Source organism: Elaeis guineensis, chromosome 6 (assembly GCF_000442705.2).
Source record: "Elaeis guineensis isolate ETL-2024a chromosome 6, EG11, whole genome shotgun sequence".
Lineage (NCBI taxonomy): Eukaryota > Viridiplantae > Streptophyta > Magnoliopsida > Arecales > Arecaceae > Elaeis > Elaeis guineensis.
Window position 1 is genome coordinate 114,761,558 of NC_025998.2, and position 22,061 is coordinate 114,783,618.

General features: G+C 35.2%; 1 protein-coding gene and 1 pseudogene across 2 annotated transcripts; one reads left to right on the forward strand and one right to left on the reverse strand.

Annotated features, from left to right (window-relative positions):
* Positions 1-4,932: 4,932 nt before the first annotated feature.
* Positions 4,933-15,227, reverse strand: LOC105046789 (large ribosomal subunit protein uL14mz). 2 transcript variants are annotated; one of them, XM_019851041.3, is made up of 5 exons: positions 15,004-15,217; positions 11,050-11,104; positions 10,872-10,928; positions 6,538-6,641; positions 4,933-5,598 (listed from the first exon to the last, which is right to left on the reverse strand). In XM_019851041.3, the coding sequence occupies exons 3-5, from the start codon at positions 10,903-10,905 to the stop codon at positions 5,224-5,226; spliced, it is 513 nt and encodes a 170-aa protein (XP_019706600.1). In that variant the 5' UTR covers positions 10,906-10,928; positions 11,050-11,104; positions 15,004-15,217; the 3' UTR covers positions 4,933-5,223. The 2 variants fall into 2 exon arrangements, with proteins under 2 accessions (XP_019706600.1, XP_010923818.1); XM_010925516.4 differs by lacking the exon at positions 11,050-11,104 and having other exon boundaries at positions 15,004-15,227.
* A 2,633-nt stretch (positions 15,228-17,860) lies between these two features.
* Positions 17,861-19,990, forward strand: LOC140858817 (uncharacterized; annotated as a pseudogene).
* The last annotated feature ends 2,071 nt before the right edge of the window (positions 19,991-22,061 follow it).

Here is a 22,061-nt window from a genome sequence, read left to right on the forward strand (position 1 = left end):
ACAACTAGTACTGAGCATAACCATACGAGAGATCACTTGAATTTCTATTTGATCATCAGTGATTGTCTCGATGCTATAGTTATATGAATGGTTCTTTGACCTGAGATGGTATGACTGCTTACAGTGAGGCTGCTGGAGTTTGACTGACACATAAATATAGATCTCAATGAGTCCTTGTAGTGGATGTTGGTAACAGTTAGGAGTAGGATATGCATCAAGATGGGATCTATCGATCTTAATAAAGAAGAGTAGTTCTATGAGATTTAAAAAACTAAGTTCGAGAGTCTGTGGCCACAGCAGTATAATTGATGGAAAAGAGTTTCCATAGAAATCATAATTGGACTTGAGCTAATCAAATCTATCATATGACTGATGTTGAGATATGACGATTTATCTATGACCTACCATCTAGTTGAGACTCACAATAAAAGGACTGAATCATACATTAATTATACCTTGAGGTTCATTTCGATTCTACTGGGTTGCCACTACATACTACTAGGTATCACTGATGGATTGTGAGAGCTCACTAGGATTTTTCTGGATCGACAATTCTTGATGAGTTAGAGTGAAATTATTCTGATTCATTGAAAAGAGTTTCAATGATACTTTAATAGAGATCATTATATATCTCACTACCAGATAGAATTGAACTTATAGGGTCATTCAACAAAGAGATTAGGTCTGAAATTAGCAATTGAACGTATAAAGTGTTAATTGGATTTAGAGAAATCCAATTAAGTTCAAGATAACCTTGCTAGCACATGATTGGATCCAATTTTTTCTTTACATTTAGATTTCTTATTTGATAAGATAATTCAAACTTAATTATCTGCTAATAACCTAAATGAATTAGATTTATTGGACTCCAATCGTTGGGTGTCTAAGATTTTGGATCAATTGAATTTAGGGTGCAAGTCTCTAATTAATTTTTTTGATAGTTATTTTTGGGTGCCACCTTGATTTGATCAAGTTGGGCATGTCCCATGATTAGAGAGCATGTAGACCTATATTAAAGCATCCCTTGGGTGCAAAAGAGGGTGTGAATTAGTGGGTACAAGAGCTTCAATTGTTGGTGCCTAATAGATTTTCTAAAAGAAGTTGAATAACTTAAGTTATTAGGAAACCTAATACAAGTAGGATTTGTATTATGAGATTGAATAAGATTCAATCCTTATGTCTATTTAAAGAAACCTCCTCTAAGGTCCTTAGGCATCAAAACCAGCAAGCCCCATGCCCCTTTAGAAGCTCCCATGCCCTCTCTTCCTCTCTCCCTCTCTTCTCCCTTAGGCGTCCCACACGCCCCACCTTTGGGTGTCCCACATCCACACACCCATAAGGGCTTTGGCATCCCCCTTTAAGTGCTGGTTCCTGGTGTTTAGTAGCAGCATATACAAGGGAATAAAAGCAAAAGAAGAAGAGAAAAAGAAGATCAAGAAAAGAGATCAAAGAGTTGATCACGATCCAGGCTTCATTCAAATTCACAGGTTGAATTTTCTTTAAAAAGAAATCAATCTTAAGAAGGCTGTTCCAGGCTGATCCCGGGTGGATACCCATAGAGGTTGGGTACTTGCGTGGCTAAGAGAGAGCCTCTTCTCTTTCAGATCTAGATTTGAAGAAAAAAATTATGAAATATGTATATGATTTGATCGCATGTTAAATTTTATCATATATACAATTTCAGCATACGAAGTAGATCCTTGTGGTTTATATTTTTATGCATGCATGATATAGATTAAAAGTATTTTAATCTTCTATTCCACCGTGGTATTTAGAAAATAAAATTTTGAAACACACATGCATGCCCATACATACGAATTCCAACAATTTAAATCCTAAATATCAGTATAATCATAATATTATCTTGAATGATGAGCTTCTGATGACCTTGAGGAATATCGTGTATAGGCTAAAAAATAATTTAGATTTGGCTACAAAAGCTATACATGAGGTAATAAAAAAATAGATGCATATCATAGTAGGATTGTTGGTATATTTTTGAATTATGTTAATTTGTTAAAATTAAATAACCTTCAATAAGAAGTTTATATTAATTGGATAGGAAAAAATTTTTTGAGAGAGATTTGGAGAAAAAAAAAAGCATACAAATTCATATCTAAAATATCACCAGATATAAATATGAGACTATTTTTCATTATCTTTGCATCTATATGTTGTTGAGGACTTAAATACTTATATACATATGTATTATTTGAATATAGGGGAGTGCTGGGTCTAGTGGGGCACATCTACATCAAATCTAAGAAAGATTACTATTTAAATCTTATCACAAACTATCTTATCAAGTGAATGCTAGCATAATTGAAGTACATTTGCCTTGATCCATACAAAAATCAGAATCGCCTAACCTCAAAAAGATTGAGAGATCTAGTTTTTATCCACTATAATATAAAGTTGAAGCTCAAGTATGTCAACAAGAAAAAAAAGCCTAGGTAAAATAACCAATTTGAGAAGGACTTTGTCCATGAGGAGAAGAATCCTATACTGAGTTGGGTTGTAGATTAGGAAGCATGGGATTCACCAATGTTGGATGAGCTAGAAGACACCCCCTGAACATGTAAAATAATCACACATGAGGCAGGGGTATAAGATATGAACCAAGATGGCCTCTTATTTATCCCTTGTTTAAAGTGGAATGCGAGATACTAGTGAGATAATGATGGATTAGATAGTAGGCAATCTGAGGATTTTAATCAATAATTTAATCATTAAATATGTATTTCAAGACATCAAACAAGAGTCTCCATAGATAGTTAGGGTATTGGGCCCAATAGTAGAGGAAGGATAAGTCAATAAGTAAAGACCAATCAGAGCTCGAGAAGAAATCAAAGAGTTATAGTGGAGGAGAAATATGGAAAGTCCAAATCAAAAAAAAAATGCAACAATTGATCTAGTAGAGGCAATTGATGATGTGCAGGTTCGAGATGATGATAGTGAAATACTCGAGCCCTTAAATCTCGGATTACCTATATCATCTCATGATAATAGCGATGATAATAATGATGACTAAAGCGATGACGGATCTGATAATCATGATAGATAGGGTGGAAGAAGTAGTAAAGCATATGGGCTTAGTCTTTTTACTGAAGAAGCATATTTCACCCATGCTAAGCATGACCAGGACCACGAAACCAGATCCAGATCTAGATATCAAGACGAGAATGAGTTGTTGGCCTATCGAAGTGGAAAAAGAATTATTGAAAGACGTGGTATGTAGGTTGCAAATATTTTAGATTTTTTTCATGAGTTGATAATAACTAAGAAACATCGACATTGGGCATATTCAGAGTTTATGGCATGAATGGAGCAAGATGCTCTGAGAAGTAGGTTAAAGTCTAATCAAGTTAGATCGTCATCATCAACCAGAACAGGATCCATTGGAGCATCAGATAGCTAAAGTGCATATTATGACCCTCTATTTCTATGAATGGTTCAGATGTATATTCTTAATAGTCATATCCTGAGGAATATTCTTATATACAGTATCCACTTTTATATGGATATATTTTTGGATCATAATATGGTATTGCCTCTCATTATTTTGACTAAAGATGGTCAGTCTCTTATCCAATGTACTATCAAAAGGGTTATCCTGGATAACATCAAATATGAATGAGTAATAAGGATGGGCTCAATATCAAATTTGGCATCATGTTCAAGATCCCAATTATGAGCCACACCCAGATGTTTATGAGTATCATAGGCATTCCACCTGTAATTACTAAAAAATTTGATATGTTTATCTTAAATTGATAAATCCATTTTGTGTAATATTGAAAATAATTTATAATATATTATTAGTATAGTTATATTTTCAAATATAAACGATCAAGCTCAAGTTGTATGCATTACAGCTTTTTCATCCAAGTTCAATATTTTTACTTTATCAAGTACTCATGCATGCATCATCAGAGACCATTGCTGGATAATTAAGAAAGGATTTTCAATAACTTAGAATATCATAATATATTATAAAATTAGTATTAAATAGAACTGATCTATTATAAAGATATTATTATTGAAGTTCAAATATATATATATATAAATAATAAATAGAACAATAAAATTTTAATATAAATTTAAAAATATAATATAAAAATAAAAGGACATCCTAAAATATGTATAAGGATGTCCAATTAGGATGGTCGTTAGAATAGGGTGGGAAAACAGGCATTCCATTTCGGACGAAAACTGAGATACCCCATCTCATAAGATTTAAAACCTTAAATATGTTCATATTGTTTCCCTTTTCTATTTCTTCTTTTTCAATTTCTAAGAAACACCCCAATTTTTCTCTTTCATCAAAATGATTAAAATTGTAATTTTCTAAGGCATAATGTCATTAATTTTTATATTCATGTTTTTTCTGCATAAAAGCAGCATCTACTCAAAGGAAGTAGTGAGAAACTAAGAAATTCCACTAAGTACAACGTCTGATCAAGACAATCAATTCCTGAGCCATTTCTGGAGAATATCATGAAGAGAACCAACTTGCACTTCCATACCACCACCAAGGGATGGTTAGATCAAGGTGGTTGGTGATTTGTTGCAGGACCTGATAAACTGCAAGCTGAGATGACCGGAGAAAATGATGGCAGCAGCTGAGTTTGTTTATCCAAACTTCGTGAATAGAAGCATTGGGAGATCGCCATTTGTGGGTATGGTCAATAAGCAATCCCGTCAAATCTCTTAACGCATAAACTTTAGCATGAATAAACTAGTTTTGATCCATCCCCTACTGGTCCCTTGCGCCACCTTACACTCTTTTTCCCGAATGAGAGGAAAAGCTAAACCATGAATTATTTTTTTCCAGAATCAAAGCAACTCAAAGGTACTGCCGCACGCTTGCTCACCTAGCCACGTAATTAAAGGCAGGCAGCTCCACAATGGCAGAACAAACTTACCACAATCTTGTCTAATTCCTTAAATATTTATTTAAACATTAAAAAGTTAAAACATTAAAAACAAGCTCAAAATTCACTTGAAGGCAGACGAGAGCTCCTGTTCCAACTGAAAATATGGCCATTGACAACAACTCTCTCTTGAAGCCCCTCACATCAGCTACCGTAATGATCGGCAAGACAAATTCAGCACGAAAAATAACCAATCACAGCATAAATTCTCCTATCACAGGCTACATACGCTGACCCAACATCCCTAAACCTAAATAGGAGAGCTAGTTCAGGCTGTGAAACCAGAAACTTAAGCTATATGTTCAGCCAAAGTTAAAATCTTCAGGTGCTTCTTCTTCCGGAGCTCATGGGGCACTGGCCCAAACACTCGCGTACCAATGGGCTCTCCCTGCTTGTTGACAAGGACTACTGCATTATCATCAAACTTGATCTCACTGCCATCACAACGTCCCCGCTGCATGGCAGCACGCACAACCACACCATACACTACCTCTCCCTTCTTTACCTTACCACGAGGTTGTGCTTCCTTTACAGATGCAATTATAGTATCACCCAGTCTTGCTCCTCTCCTCCCCTTCAAAGCTTGTATGCACATGACCCGTTTGGCACCAGAGTTGTCCACGACTTTGAGGTTTGTCCTCATCTGTATGAATGTTCTTTGTTGCTGCAATGGAGCAAAGGAGATGCTTTAGCTATCATAAACTAAATACCATGCATGCAGTGATAACCGGGTTTCTTTCTACTTGTCTTATAGAGAGGACTCTATTTCAATTTAGCTATGCGGCATGTTATTTATGCTTGATGATGAACTAATTTCTCTACCATATGGTTTGCCCTTCTGCTTCATTAAGAATCCTCTACCAAGGAGACTGCAGAATTGCTAGATTAGTGCATGAGCTTGAAATGTAAAACAAGTTTTGCATACACCAAACGGTCTTTCAAGTCTTAGGAAAAGCTTCTTTTTGCAGCACTTGACATATTATATAAAAAAATAAAACTAAGGAAATACCACTCAATGATGCATTTCTCTCCAGATAATTCCAGTGACAAAGTTGCATATATACTTCATCTACTAGCCAAGATGTAATCTAAACCATGGATCTTTCATGAAAAGAAGAAAGGAAAATGAAGGCGTACTAAAGCAAGAAACAAATTCCAGTCTGGGAAAAAAATGAGCAAAAGAGTAATCAAATTACCCTGACTGTCTTAAAATAGAAAGAACAATGCTCACAAAAACTTTTTTTAACATTTTTTTATAAACAATGAAAGGTTGGTGATAAAAGCACACTTGTTGAGCTTCTTTCGTTAAGATATAGACCTCATTAAAACTTTTAAACAAAATTCTACATATATGGGTTCAGCTTAGTTAATTGTTCAGCTAAATGCTGAACAGGTTTCTTGAAAAAGAATTCTTACATATCTTAAAAGGTGAAGAGAAAAGAAAAAAAAAGCATTCACTCTAGAAATAATGGCCAGATAAATTACTCAAAACAAAGGAAAGACCAAAATTGTTTTTTACGAAGAGGAATGCAGAAGCTAAATGCTATCTAAATCAATCACAAGAACTATAAGATCTGCAAAGTTTATGGAAGAACAGCAGTACCTGAGAGAAGATACTATTGTAATGCGATCTTGGAATTACTTCATGAGTTGTTTTCACTGTCCCCACCAAATTGTTGCTGAGGCTCCCCAACAATGACCGGCCCACTGTTAATAATATAATTAGTGTCAGGATACTTTAGGTAGCAATACCATAATACATAGTCATTAAATAACTCTGTTCTGTATAATATTCACTGTCCCTTTCCATTGAGCCCTGCCCTTTCAATTGCCTCTCTTCAATCTATAGTTCCCAGCGAAACTCCTATTCACAATACTCTTGCATTATTGAACTTCAGTGAGTGCCACATTCTAGATGGTTTCATAGGATCCCCATATGGAGGAGCAAAATATACATCCACAACCCTCGTCCCATAGACGGAGGGCAGAGTAAATGTCTAATGCTGTATTGAGTGATTTGGCAATACAGTCAACACAATTCCCCATAATAGTGAAAAACTCGATAATCAAGCACATTGTCTTTTCTACTCAAACAAGAGACTATAGAGTGTAGACATCCAAGCCAAATAGGAATAATATCTAGTCTAATTACTTTTGCATCAAATTACAAAATACAGTTTGCCTCCAATGGGTCCTTTATGTAGGAAGATTTCTGTGACCAAGTAAATATCCTAAATAATGTTTACACCATTCTCATCCAATTTTGATACTATTTTGTTAAGTAATATTTTTGAATCAATCTACTAAGTTCATCTAATATCATCTTGATAATTTAATGATGTGTATCGCATGGTAGAGTTTACGTTTGTAGTGTTTTGGTCCACCACATATGTTCTAATTATGGAAAAAGATTTTCAATTCCAATTTATAATTCTAGAATAAAAATAATATCAAATCTAGTTGAAAAATATTAACCATGGTTGACAATTACAAAGGTCAATATTAATAATTATCTACACCCTTTCACAACCATGGCATTTGCACAGTGACTGATGTTGATATGGCTAGCACAAAATCTAAAATACCAGCCAAACTGGCCGAGTGGCCGAATCAATGTTTTTAAAACCACACCAAATAGTGCACCAGCAAGCTGTCTGGCCATCAAAGGGTCCCATAGGACCAGTTCAACAGGCTGCTCCAAATAAAAATAAGGAAAATAATCATGGTAGAGCAGACAGCGCTCATCATTTGATCAGCATGTCATGCAGGCCAATAATACCAATTGTTTATTGTCCTATGAACCTTGCCCACGAAGCATGTGTTACATTTGCAGAAGCAGCTGTTTGTTGTCCCATTATTCTACACAAAAGCTACACTGCTTCTTTCGATGATATGGCCTACTCCTCCTCTCCTAAACCCACCAAGAATGCATCCAACACCAGTAACCCAACCCCAATATCCAAACCCACCTCATCCTATCCCACTATCTGTATTTAACGTTTAGCCATAAGAAATAAAATGAGGCCATCTCAGGCGGCCTGAACCCTCACAGCCTTGCTAACCCCGCTGTTTCCCTCCTTCCTGGATGACTTCATCCTCGAAGCTGGCAACACCCGTCTGGTTTTGTGCTTGACTCCATTCTCCTCTTCCAATTCGAAGTGCTCCAACTCGAGCATCCACCACCACCACAGCATCAGAATCAGCATCTTCAACTGGTGGCTGAAAGGCAAATATGACAAAACAGGTGGTTTATGAGGTGGCGAAGTCATCAACACTTGCACCGCCTACTTCCTCAACAAAATAGGGAGCGACGTAGGTCACAATGATGGAGAAATCTAACATTGCCTGCACTACCTCCGGCAAGGCCGGTGGCTTGCTCACCCTCAATTAGTGCGATGGTGGCACCCTCTGAACCCTTGCCCACACCAACTTCTACCTCCGTTGCTCCCTCCCTCCTCAACAACCCCAATGCCCACGAGTACTGCCCCCTTGACACCCTCTCTATCCCCCCCCCCCTATGGGATCCTCCTTGGCCTCTACTGCTGCCAGAGCAATGCTGGTTTTACTGGGGTAACAACTTAAGAATTCTGAGTTGATTCTTTTTATAAAAATGAAGAGGTCCAATTGGACTGGACTGGCCAGTCTGTCTGGTTCATTCAGTTCTGTGTTTGACCACTTTTAAAAGATCCTTTGAACCAGATCAGACAAGTGACCAATTCTCGATTAAACCGGTCGAACCAGTCGGTCAGATCTAGTTTTAAAAATATCAGGCCGAACTATGGGGCTTGCCATGCTCTGGTTTCGCAAAACTGGACAGAACCACCTGGGTTGCACTGGATTGTTCAAAATTGAGCCTGAACTGCTCAGCACCACTGAATGTCAAGTGGAACTCTTCAATATAGTCTTTTCTCCTCCTTTTCCCTTTGTTTTCCAGTACTTGTTCCAGTCCTCTAATTATTCCCATTCTGGTTCATCCGGAAATTTCTGACTTTCCTTTCAATTCCTCCTCCTTTTCTCTTTAATTTCCCCTAATCCTTCTTTTGTTTTCATCCCCTCTTCCTCTTCTTTCTTCTCCTTTTGTTGGAAATCAAATTTATGCTTTCCTAGCATATAGAAAGTCTTCATCCCCATCAACTTTAGCTGTAATAGCTAACAAAGTTCAAATTTAATAAAATTACTTGCTTTTTGCAAATGCTTAGTTAATTTGGATAATAGGACATAAGAAATACTTGGTAGAGAAATCCTTCTTTGAACACCTTGTTGTAAGTTGATATATCTGGTTTGTCAAACAAAACATATACCTTATGAAAGTAGAGTTTCCTTTTCCAAAATCGCAACTGCTAATTTTTTTCCTAAAATTTTAGTAGTTCATGCATTCTAGTCAAATTCTTCTTGTTTTCAGTATAATGTGTTAAAAAAGATCCTTTAATTTTGCTCCCTGGCTGACATAATTTTTCTTAATGGAGAATGATATAGACAAATAATCAAGGGTTGCTTTTATCAAAGTTATGATTCCTCTTTTATACAACTATACACACATCAGAGGACGGCTTGAGCCATTAGGTAGTCCACCTAGTTGCTACCTAGGCATCAGTGATCCTGTCCACCAGGAATCCATCATAATTCTTTCACAGCCTCAATTAGATGCACATAATTCTGCCTCAATTGCACAAGAAATTTCATCTATGTGCTACATTAATTTTGTTAAGATGGTGGGAATCATCTATATCTTAGACCCATGTATCTCTTCTTGTTTCTCAAACTAGTCTTCTGGTTTTCTAGTTGCATGTGAACATCACTGTGCACATGTCCTTTAGCGGTTGATTGTTTCTCAATGAATTCTTTTGGTCACTGTTTTTCACTGAATATTTAATTGCAGAAGGTGTGAAGTTTTATGTTACAATAGCAATAAAAGAGTCAGCACACATCAAATGGATGACTAAAGCATTAAAATCAATGCACTTACCATATTTCTGCAAACACAGCATTAAAAAAATAAAAGACTAAAACAGCCCTTTATGCAGTTTTGCCAATAATCCTGAAATTCAAAACAGGCCATAAAACGGGTGTATTGCCCTTAGCATCCAGTTGGTACTCCTTGCCAGCACTTTATGCAGTATGGAACATAAAGTGCCAGCCTTGAAGCAATGCACATCCATACCTTGATTTTCCAATTATTGGTTAAGGAAGTGACAATGATGGGCCATTATTGGACCTCATGTAAATATTCTTTTTGGAAAACATATAAAGGAAAAAGAAGAATTACAGAGAAATTTAAGGGAAACTCAATTCAATAAAATTTCTTGTGATAATGTTACCAGTTCTGTGTAGTTTTCATAAGCAGGTTACGAGAAATTGAAGTTATTTCCAAGGAAAAAGTTCATTGGTTAGATATTGATGCTTGGTAATGATGACAACTTAGAGATAACCTCAACTAGTCAGGGTTCAGGCTTATACCTCAGTGGTTTACTAGGACAACAAATCTATTAAGTCAAGGTATCAAACCAGATAATAAGCTGGCTAAATGTTCTCCCTTTTCATCTTTAAAGAATAACCTTCCTGAAATAACAATTGAAAAGTTGAATACTTCATCTGTACCATCTCCTTCACAAAAAACAGTAATGCAATGGATGCACTAATTAATTAGGTGTAACCAAATAGGCTTTCCTTTGGTAAATATCGATTCTTCTATTGGATGTGTCACATGCACGCATGCTTGCACTCATAGGTTGGCTGTCACTTACCTCTAAAATGATTCAGCCCTTTTTTTTATTGTTTCCTAAAAGCACGTCAGGCAACTAATATAGAGCAATTTTTTAAAAAAAAATTGAAGGATTTTAAGATTGTGCACAAAAATAATGATGATGAATAATGACCATGGTAGAATAAACTGTAACACAAATAAAATGAATCCAAACACATTTTAATAGCACCTACCTATTGACCACTTTGAGGTAAAACTTGCACTCATTCTTCTAGCAACTTCGCTAGTCCCTGTCAAGGAGAAAGAACGGAATAGTGGTATATTCAGAACATGAAAGAACCAAAATTAGCAAGTTGCACAAAAAGAAAATCAAACACTCTCACTACAAACATGTAATTTATGAGAAATCACCTTTGCACTGGCCTCATTCTGATTTTAAGTTAGATGAGAGAAAACATCATCCAATCTGACTCACAGGAAAATTTAACTCGAGAATTTATTGAATGTAGATAAGTACAATAAGAGAGAACTACGAGGGAAAAAGAATGGTCGAAAAGAAAAGGAGAAATGCATGCCCAAAAAGGTGAAAAAGGGGAAAATAATTATATTTTAAATAGCCCATAGGGAAGGAGCATCCCTGACTAGAAAAAGTGAGGTCAAGTCTGCCACTCCTCAACAAGAATGTAAATTAATTGGACAATCAAACATAATAATAACATGGTGACTGAAACAATAATTTTAAAGACAATGAGCAAAGTTGCCACATTATTTACCCTTTTCCAACTGACCACATTAAGCAAACCACCTTTACAGTTTAGCTTCTCCTTGTGCATAAATGTGAGCAATTGGAGCCTTCGGATATCATAAAAGATAAACCCAGTCAACCAAAATATGAAGTCTCACGACAAGCACTAAATTACTTTGCTTAAGCAACAAACTTCTTTTTCTTTTTAATCAAAAATTAGCATTACCTAAGCTGAAAGACCCATTAGCCTCTAAATACCACAAAGCGAAGCATCAAATTGTTTAATTGCATGGTGATGATCAAAGCCATATATCAACATTTAAGAAATCCCAGCTTTCTAAATCTTACATAAAAAACATCAAGAATATGGGTAGAAGAATGTTCCTGAAGTCAGTGTTAGTTAATTTTCTAGGACTTGCTCTGACTCAAGTTCATTCAGGCATCTAACAAGACTAATATTTTATTTTGGACAAGTGAAGCATCTTTAAATATAGATAAACACGGACAAGAACAAGGATTAAATATCAGTTTGTACCCTTTGATGCCATGATATACGTACCATGTTATGCCCTCATCAACATGCCACAGCCCCAGGCCCATGAACATGAATATATTAAACTTGTTTAGATGCTTGTATCATAGTAAAATGGTGACTATATTATGGCACAAAAGAATAGATATTGATAAGTACTTATATAATTGCCAATAAGCAGACCAAAACTTCATGAAAATGTATTGATTGTTATAATTTGCTTTCCCCATTAACATCAAGATGATGTCTATATTTGAATAATTGGGGAGAGCACCAAGTATCAATGGTGTTCATTCAAATAAGAGATATGTATTTCTGAATTATTTTCAGTTTTATATCTTGTGGGAGCATTCTTTTGCGTTAAGTGGATATTCCTGTGTTAGTTTGAACTATCTTTGAGGAAATTTAACTTTTTCAGATTAGTGTAATTTTTGGGTTGAATATTGGTGGTGCTCATTTTCTATAGCTTAAGAATGCTATCAAAGGCAACATTATTGTAAAAAATAGCGGTGTGCATGGTTCGGTTTAGATCAGCTTGGGATCAATTTTCCAACCAAACTGATTTGAATCAGTTTTTAAAAACCAAAACTGAAACAAACTGACCACATAGAAAAACCAACTCAAATAGAACCAAAAAAAATGGTTCAGTTCGGTTTATCGGGTTGTGAGCCATTTGGGTCATGTCAAATAAACAGCTTACGGGATGGGCCCATGGGCTCCTATCCATTTTAATTTTTCTAATCATGCTAAATGGTTAGCTTATGAGATGGGCTAAATGGACTAAATATAGAAACAATAAACCGCTGGGACTAGGACAAAATATAAATGAACCAATGATAGTTTATATATATATATATATATATATATATAAATAGATAGATAGATAGATACACACACATACATACATATAGAGAGAGAAAGAGAGAGAGATAGATACCAAGTCGGTTTGGTTAAAATCCGGTTTTTCAAAATTGAAACCAAAACAGAACTGATTTTTTTTGGTTTTTAAACTTTTTAAATTGAAACCAAACCGACTCTGAAAAAACCAATGCAAACCAAACCGAAATTAGCGGTTTGGATCAGTTTTGCGGTTTGATCAGTTTGCTTGCACACTCCTAGTCAAAGGTCCTAGTCTATAGTAAAATCTTAAAAAATAGGGATTGGTTTTGGAAAGTTCACAAGTGCTTTTACTATAGTGTTCCATAAAAATCCGAATGGTGTAAGTTGCTTCCATCTTTTAGTTCTTTCTTTTTTTGCCTTTATTAAAAGAAAAATATAATCCTTAACTGTCCCTTTAGGAGAACAAGAAACTTTCTTGTTTATGTCTTTCTTTGCTATATCTAGAAGGGACCCATATCTATAAAAGTGATACACTCTACTACAAAACACTTTGAATCTGAGCAACAACACATGGTTTCATATCTTTATGACTTGATACTTCAAACTTCAAAGGTGTGAACCTTGAACTCAACACATGATGCCTTGGGTCCATGGTGGTCTACCACTGCCAATTAAACATGGATCCTATTTGTGTGACCCTTGCATCTTGCTTCTATGTTTTTCTTTCTGTTTATCTTTCCATTAGAAAACCCAAAAATCACTCTATTATATTTCACACTTAAGCTATTATTATCCATTGTTTTCTTATGTGCATTTTCCAATGATAGCTCACTCATCACTAAATAGACATACTAAAATCACAGAAAATGTGGGATCTAACTATGTCTTCACAAAAACCTTCAAATCCTTAATAGAGCTTTGGTTTAACCTTAGCCCAATATGTCCAACATAAAATTCCTATAGAAATCCACCTCTATAGCCACTTACATTCAAAATTCCTATTCCTTGTTGAAGAATAATAGACCATAGTTCCAACTTTAATTACCTAAAGCCCGTCTAACCCATGAAATCCTTATTTCTTCTCTTATCTAATATCAACATGATCAGTAAGCTTCTTCTCTTTGACTGTCCTAGATCAATTTCCCAATCAAACATAAATTTAACAGGCCTCATGCCTTGTCATGACTGTTAGGCTAGCCAAACAAGTCTAGATTAAAATGTGTATCCTTTTATGGTGCACTGTAATGTATCTTTGTGCATCCATGTGAAAGCCCGCATATCTCTGTGTTGATGCCTGCCAAGTGCCAGCACAAAATACAAAATTTACCGAGCATGAATGATATAACCAAAACACCTATTACTTAAAATTTTGCATATAAGTAACAAGCCTCAAATCAACTGGCTTAACAAACCAGGGCTTCACATAGGTATCCTCTTCAACCATATGTGGTCAGCTACTCTAAGATCAACTCACTATTTCCAAGCAAGTATTCTTTGGTGTCTCCTCACCAAACTAACTCCATCCCCATTGATAAAAGAAACTTCAATATTTAGTCTATATTCGTATTGAGCTTTTTTTTCATAATCATCATGCACTAATTACTCAGTCAATCCTTCCTATTTCCATTAGGACCCCGTAACTCCCAATCTATCCTAAGGATTGTGGTTGGATCAATGATATTCGGTGTAAGTTACGGACAATACTGGTTGGATCAATTACATTTATGATAAGAGTTTACCAAGTGAACTCGGTACTAAAATAAATACATCTTTTTTATTTTCAAAAATTATGAAAAATACGAAAAAACAGTTTGACAAAAAATTCCAGGAAACTTCGGAGCCAACCCCCTCTCTGCATAATCTAATCACCAGGCCCATAGGCGGAGGATGGAAAGCCGCCGGAGAAGGAATTTGGAGGGGAGAGGAGTAAAGGGGAAGGCGCGGAGTGTAATTGGAGCCTTACTTGGATATCTTGGTCTTGCGTATGGGATAGTGGAAGACATCGAAGAGATACACTCACAATAAGATAAAACAAAAAAAGGGATCACCAAGATATACAGAAAAATTCAAGCCTTTTTAATCTACGCGCATCTATCTTCCGAAAACTTAAAAATGTGGCTACTAAAACCTTTCCCAAAACCAACTCAACACACCCAAAACCTCAAAGAATATAAGATCTGCACAAATTCCACAAGAAAAACAGATGGATTGACGAATCCAAACCACAGATTAACAAATGGTAAAAAACCTGAGAAAGGGCGTGCGATCTGGAAACCGTATGAGTTGCCTCCTCCGCCGGCCGCCCCTTCTTCTCCGGGATCACAGCGCGCTCAGGCTCTCCGAGAAGGCGCGGGGGGGGTGGGAGAGAGAGAGAGAGAGACCGAGCGAGCAAGTTGAGGGTAGAGACCGGGGAGGGCGAGATGGGCGCCCACTTTTCTTGCTCGGGTGCTGCGTCGTAAGCCTCAAAGGCCTAAACCACCTTAAGAAGGGGAAGAACAACTCGGACTTGACCGGACCGGACCGTTCACCGGTCCATCTAGATCTGCCGGTTTTAATAGCTTTTTGCCGGAGGCTGCCATCGGGCCGGGTACGCTATATGTACCATCAAAATTTATCCACTCAAAACTAATTTATTTATTAAATAGATTAAAAATTTAAATTTTTAAATCTGATTAATTTATTAAATAATTTTTTATTTTCACTTTCTTCTTAAAGCAACTGATGTTTTCTCCTAATAGTTCTACAAAATTTTAAAAAAAATTATATTAATATCTCTTCAACTTTAATTCAATTTTATTTACATATCTGTATTTTAAAAATATCAAATTGATCTTTTTAGTTATCGATATATTCCAATATGATCTAATCTTTCATTTTATAAATAAATGATAATATTTTTTTCTTTCAATGGACGAAATGTCTTTCGCTCATGAATAGACTTGGAGGAAGAGGATGAGAAGGAGAAGTGAATGAGAAAGGAGAGTAGAAAAGAAGGGTTGCCGACAAAGAATAGATTAAAAAAGGAGAAAAAGGATAAGAAGAAGAAGAGGGTGGGGAGAAAGGGGAGAGAAATGAATAGGTTACCGATGAGAAGGAACAGAGGTGGAAGGGGCTGCTGTAGAAGGAGATGGCTTATAGGTAGTTTAGAAGAGGAGGATAAAGAGAAAAAATAGATAAAGATGAAGGAAAGAGGTGGAGGGATGGATGGAGGTGTAGGGAGCAGCCATGGAGGAGGAGAAATGGATGAAGAGAAAGAGAAAGGGAAGGATAGGTTACCAATGAGAAGGGACAGATATAAAGGAGTCTATCATAGAGGGATAGGGCTCATGGGTGGATTTAGAGGAGGAAGAGGATGAGGAGAAAAAAAAAGCATGAGGAGGAGAAATGAATGAGGAAGAAGGGAAGGAGGGAAGATGAGCTACTCGATAGGGAATATGTTGGAGGAGGACAAGGAGAAAAAAAAGATGGGAAGGAAGAAGAAGAGGAAGATAAGAAGGGATGAAGATGGAAAAGGCCGCCATAAAAAGGAGGATGGTTTATGAATGGCTTGAAGAAGGAAGAGGATGAGAAGGAGAAGTAGATGAGAAGAAAAGGAAAGAAATGAAGGAAAGGGTGGAGGCAAAGAAAGATGCCATGGAGGAGAAAAAATAGATGAGGAAAAAAAAAAGAGAAAAGGGAGGACAAGAAGGACGGAGGAAAAAAAAAGAGACATCAAACTATGGAGGAGAAGAAGATCAATCAGAGAAGAGAAAAGAGGGAGATGGAGATAAGAATATTTTTTTATTTTATAAAATTTTATTAATGAAGATAGACAGTTGGACCACATTGGAACATATCGATAACTAGAAGGATCAATTAATATTTTTTAAAGTATAGGAGTGTAAGTAAAATTAAACTAAAGTTGATTGGATGTTCATATAATTTTTTTAAAATTTTAAGGGTTTTTTATATGAATATCTTTCTAAAATTTTGAATTTACATGAATACCCTCTTAAAATCATCAATTGCATTTGTACCCTCGTCAAACACTATTTTTTGCACAAATACCCTTGACATAATGGTTCTTCTAACACCGTTAAGAATAACCATAATTATTTAAATGAAAAATCAATTAGGGTTTTAAAATTATTTTTTATTTTTGGAGAGAGAAAATCGATCCATTTGGTAATTTCAATTGCAATTTTCTTCTCTATTTTCATGATCCTTTAAACATCAATTTTTTCTAATATTGATTTGATTCTGCACCACCAATGGCTTGGATCTCTCTCTTCCCTTGCCATTCCTTTCCTTGGCGCTCACCATTATCCTCTTATTGCCAATCTCTCCCCATCGTTGGAGATTATTGACGCTACCATCCTCGCCCAAATCCATTCACTACTTCATTTTCTTTCAGAGCTCTCCTTATCGTCGAAACTCTTTTTACTGTAGAGTTCTCCTTGTCGTAGTCCCTCCAATTATCAATCCCCTCCCATCATTGAAGATCGCTATTGCTACCATCCCTTCACCTAATTCCATTTGTTGCTCTGTTTCCTTCGAAGCTCACCTCATTATCGGAGTTCTCTTCACCATCGGATCTCTCCTTACTACTGGAGCTCTCCTTGCCATTGGAGAGACTCTTCTCCCCTCATCTCTTTGTGACTTGATCCGTGATCCCTCACTTTGCATCATTAGAGATCATTGTCGGTACCTTTCCTTCATTAAAGAGCTATTTGCTACTCAGTTTTCTTCATTGATATGTTTCCTATTAAATTTTTTTATTATTCTTTCTCTACTATTCTTTCATCATGTACATAACTGCACCTTACTTCATCTTATTAGATCAATTATTCTTGCCAAAAAAATTAATATGTATCTAAAGAAGTTCAATGGCATATTACTACAATGGTTATTCTAAATGTCAAAATTGTTAACTTGATACCTCTACATCATAGAAATAGTCATTATTAATTTTTTCTTTATATTTTTATTGGTCATGATTACATGAATTGGTAAAAGCTTTGTGCTCCCTTTTCTTTTATTTTGTTAATATAGTTTTGGTTGATAAGCATTCTCTCTTACAATCTATGTCGTTCATATTTATTTATTCCATTTACAAGCTTCTTAAAATGGAGCAGCAACTATTCAAATTGAAGATGAAATTTGGAGAATATTTTAAGAAGGTTAAGAATTTTATAAGAATAAAGTATTACTTTGGGAGACAAAAGAGCTAGTTAATTAATATTGCCGCTATTGCTGCAAGGACCTATATAATGATACAATGCATACCTTCAATTGAACCTGGAAGAAACCATAAAGATTTGGTTAGTAGTTAGACATTTATCATCTAAGTCCTACATGATATTAGATACAGATCACAAATTGATGAGCTTGTTAAAGGGGTGCAAGGATTCAAAAGAATATTTCTTATTTGTCATAAAAGAGATCGATGATGTACAACTTGCTCAATCAACATTAGGCAGCTGAGATCAAATTGAAATATATCGAAGTATTGCAAGTGCAATAAAAGAGGTTTGAGTGGATGAGTTAAGAGAGAACCAAAGGCAAAATATAAGTGAGCATGTAGCTAGCGTTGGCACTGATATCTCAGTTGTTGCTATGAACGGTTCATCATGAGAGGAGCCTTTGCTTATGGAGGGTTAATGATGAAACTGTATTTCATGAGGAGTAGAAAACAGATATTAAAATTTATGGTTCTAAAAGTAGTTATCACAGTATTTATAGTACTAATTCTAATGATAACGATGGTGATCAAAATATCATAGAGTATGAGGGAGAGATATATAAGATAAAATAATGAAAATCCTAATATGATCATAGGAACAAAATATATAAATAGAGAACACTTCAAGTTGGTATTGAGTCAATATACTGTATTGAATGAATTTGCTATAAGAGTTCTCAAAAGAGAACCAAATAGAATGATAGTGAGTTGTAAAGATAAATCATCTAATTGAAGGCTTCATGCTTCACTATCATGTGATAGACATATATTTCAGGTATTAAAATTAAAATATTAATCATTTATATCATGGTACTTATGAAAAATATTGCAAATACTAATATGTTATTGTGTTTACTTGTATATGTTGAAAAATTGAAAGAGCCCCGTACATGCTCATTTGTGCATAAGTGTGGCAATAAGATGGCCACATAATTATGGATATATAATAGGGTGATTGGTTGGCTAAAAAAAGTGGATGACTTATTTCCTATCAAACTAAGAAAAAGATTGTTACAGTTCTATCATCTTAAACTCTATATCAGAGAGTTTGGTGAAGAAAGAAGCTTACCATATCTACGATTCATGGTAATTAGATAGATTCTTTTGAGAGAATAGAGGATTTTAAGGAGAAGCTTTTGACAAGAAATCTGGACAGTATAGTAAAGTTGAAGTTAGACGTAGTGGGTGATGATCATTACTTTCACTACTTATTTATCTCTCTACGAGCTTATAGTATGGGCTTCTTAGCTAGTTATAGGCATTTCATAGGCCTAGATAGTTGCCACCTAAAGAAAAAATTTAGAGGTGTGATGATGACTGCTACAGCACTAGATGAAAAAAATGATTTATTTTTAGTTGCCTTTGATATAACAAAATATGAAAATATTGATAGCTGGACTTGATTTTTGGAGGCACTTAAAGAATCAATTGGAACTCTAAAAGGTTTAATACTTGTATCAGATCGACAAAAGGACCAAAAGAAGCAGTATAATATATATATCCCCAAGCAGAACATAAAAAATATATGAGACATTTGTATAAAAATTTTCAAACAAAGTTTTTAGGACATTGGCTTAAAATTAAGGTATGGGGAGCTGCAAGGCATATACAAAAGTTGAGCATGATGATATCATAAATCAAAATTAAAGAGGTTAGCTTGGAGGCATTCAAGTATCTTAGTACTGAAAATACTGGTTTATAATATAGATCTCAATTTGGCATCATAGAAAAGTGCTTTTATATAACAAACAACCTTTCAGAGTTATTTAATGCCTAAATTTTTTAGGCCAGACAAAGATCAATTTTTTGTTTATTGGATATCATACGATAAAAAATTATGGTGAAAATAGAAACAAGAAGGATAATGGCTATCCATTGGAAGGAAAATTTAGTTCTTGTGGTAATGAAATATATAAGCGACACCAGTCTCAAGCTAGGTGATTATAATATTTATAGAACCAGTAATTACAAAGCAAAAATAATCGAAAATAATGAAAGATATGAAGTAATTTGAGATGAGCAAAGGTGTTCTTGTTATTTATGGGAGGTGTCAGGTATTCCTTATATGCATGCTGTAGCTTTCATTTGTAGTGTAAAAGGTGCAAATTTAGAAATTACGTCTTAAAATACTTTACCATTGTAAAGTACAAAATTGCTTATGCATTAGATATCGAGCTATTATCTGATGAGGCCCAATGTATAAAAAGTTGATATTGGATATGAGGTGCTACACCTAGGCTCAATCTATGACCTTTAGGGAGGCCAAAAAAAGAAGAAAATTAGAGGCACAGATGAGAATACATTGAAGAAAATGCATAAAAATAAATGTTACGATGAGTTCAAATATCATGCAAAGACTTGCAAAAATCTAGTAGTAGAGCAAGCTCAAGCTTCGATACCCTCATCTTTTGCACAAAGAAGCATAGAAGGTAATATACAACAGTACTCTAACTAATAATATTTTGTCCTTTATCACTTGCTTATGACTGAAATATTGCAGGTCTAAAGAAAATGGTTCAAAATAAACAGTGTCAATTACAAAAGGTACATATATAGTATTTATAGCACCAAGAGGAAAGAAAAATAAAGGATGATCCTGTAAGTGAGCTAAAGGAATGAAAATTTTAGTTGGAGAAGATAATGTCTACCCACAATCTTGATTGGTGATGGATCCAATTTTCTTTTCTATAGTAATTTATTTTGTTCTACAATACTCAAGATAATATTCTTACAATACGATAATATTTTTTTGATTGTAGAAATGTGGATAAATTTTTTGATTTACTAGAAATATTAGCTTCTCCACCTCATATTATGCTTGTTGTGCTTGTATTCCAACATGACTTTATATTTGATGGAATATCTGTGTTCCACTTGCGAAGAGATGCAATAATGACTATATGACAGCATAATATGTTTAACTGATTCCATGACTATCTTCCTTCTTTTTGGTTGGTAGTGACTTAAGTTATAAATATGCAATAGCTGAAATCAAATAGTGAAACTTTTACAAGAAATTATTTTTAAGACTTCATTCTCCATCATAGATGATAGGAAAGGCGTCATCAAGGGACCACCTTGTAATCTTTAATTTATGTGTAAAATTAAATATTGCACTATCGGCATTGACTAGGCAATAGCCAATCATGATCTCCTATTTCTTATGACCCCTAACAATGATATTGTAAAGCACAATTCTTTCTGCTCATACAAATAATATTCTATAGGCCGTATGCAGGTCATTGCCCTATGACATATGAGCAATATTCCAATTTTATGAACATGTATCTAGAATTGTCAATGTTGACAATGATAAAAGCAAGGAAAAAATATCTTGTGATTATGAATGACAAAAGCTAAATTTGACTTGTGTTCATGCTCAAAGTATAATGTAGAACTCTTACCAGTCACTGCAAATAAAATATAGTGCAAGTATTCTAAAACAAAAATGAAAGGATTCTAAAATTTCTTCAAGTGGTTAAGTTGTGTGTCTATTTACTAACCTTATTATTGTTGGAAAACTTTCGATACAACTTCTGTACCAGATGAGGATCGCCTCGTCTGAAATCTAGATATTATTCCAGCAGACAAAGAAGAACAAAGAAGATGGCTAGGGTTTGGCGTTGGAACCAGAGAGGAAGAGAGTTAGGGAGAAAAAATAAAGTCATTCCATTCATCTCAATCATCCTTGAAACCCTAATACATCCTATATATACACACACACACACACATAACCAATAGGCCCGATTAAAAAATACCCCTGGCTGAACTCAATATATGAAAGTACTTATCGAGTCCATGTACACCCATGTCTCATATGCTCTCATCTCTTGAACTTAATCCCATTCCAATCCCTGTGTTAGCCCCCTTAAGATCTATCAAATCAGGCCTTATGACTCTACGATCAAAATTCAATCCTAGATCCCAACAAAAAACCTACTGTGCTCTATCCGCACAACTGAGTCGACTCAGTCTCAAACTGAGTCGATTAATCTGAGACTTAGTCAATTAAGACTGGACTGAGTCGACTAACCTATGGCCTATCACAGATTTTTGAAACTATGTCTTCTATTTTTCTAAGACTT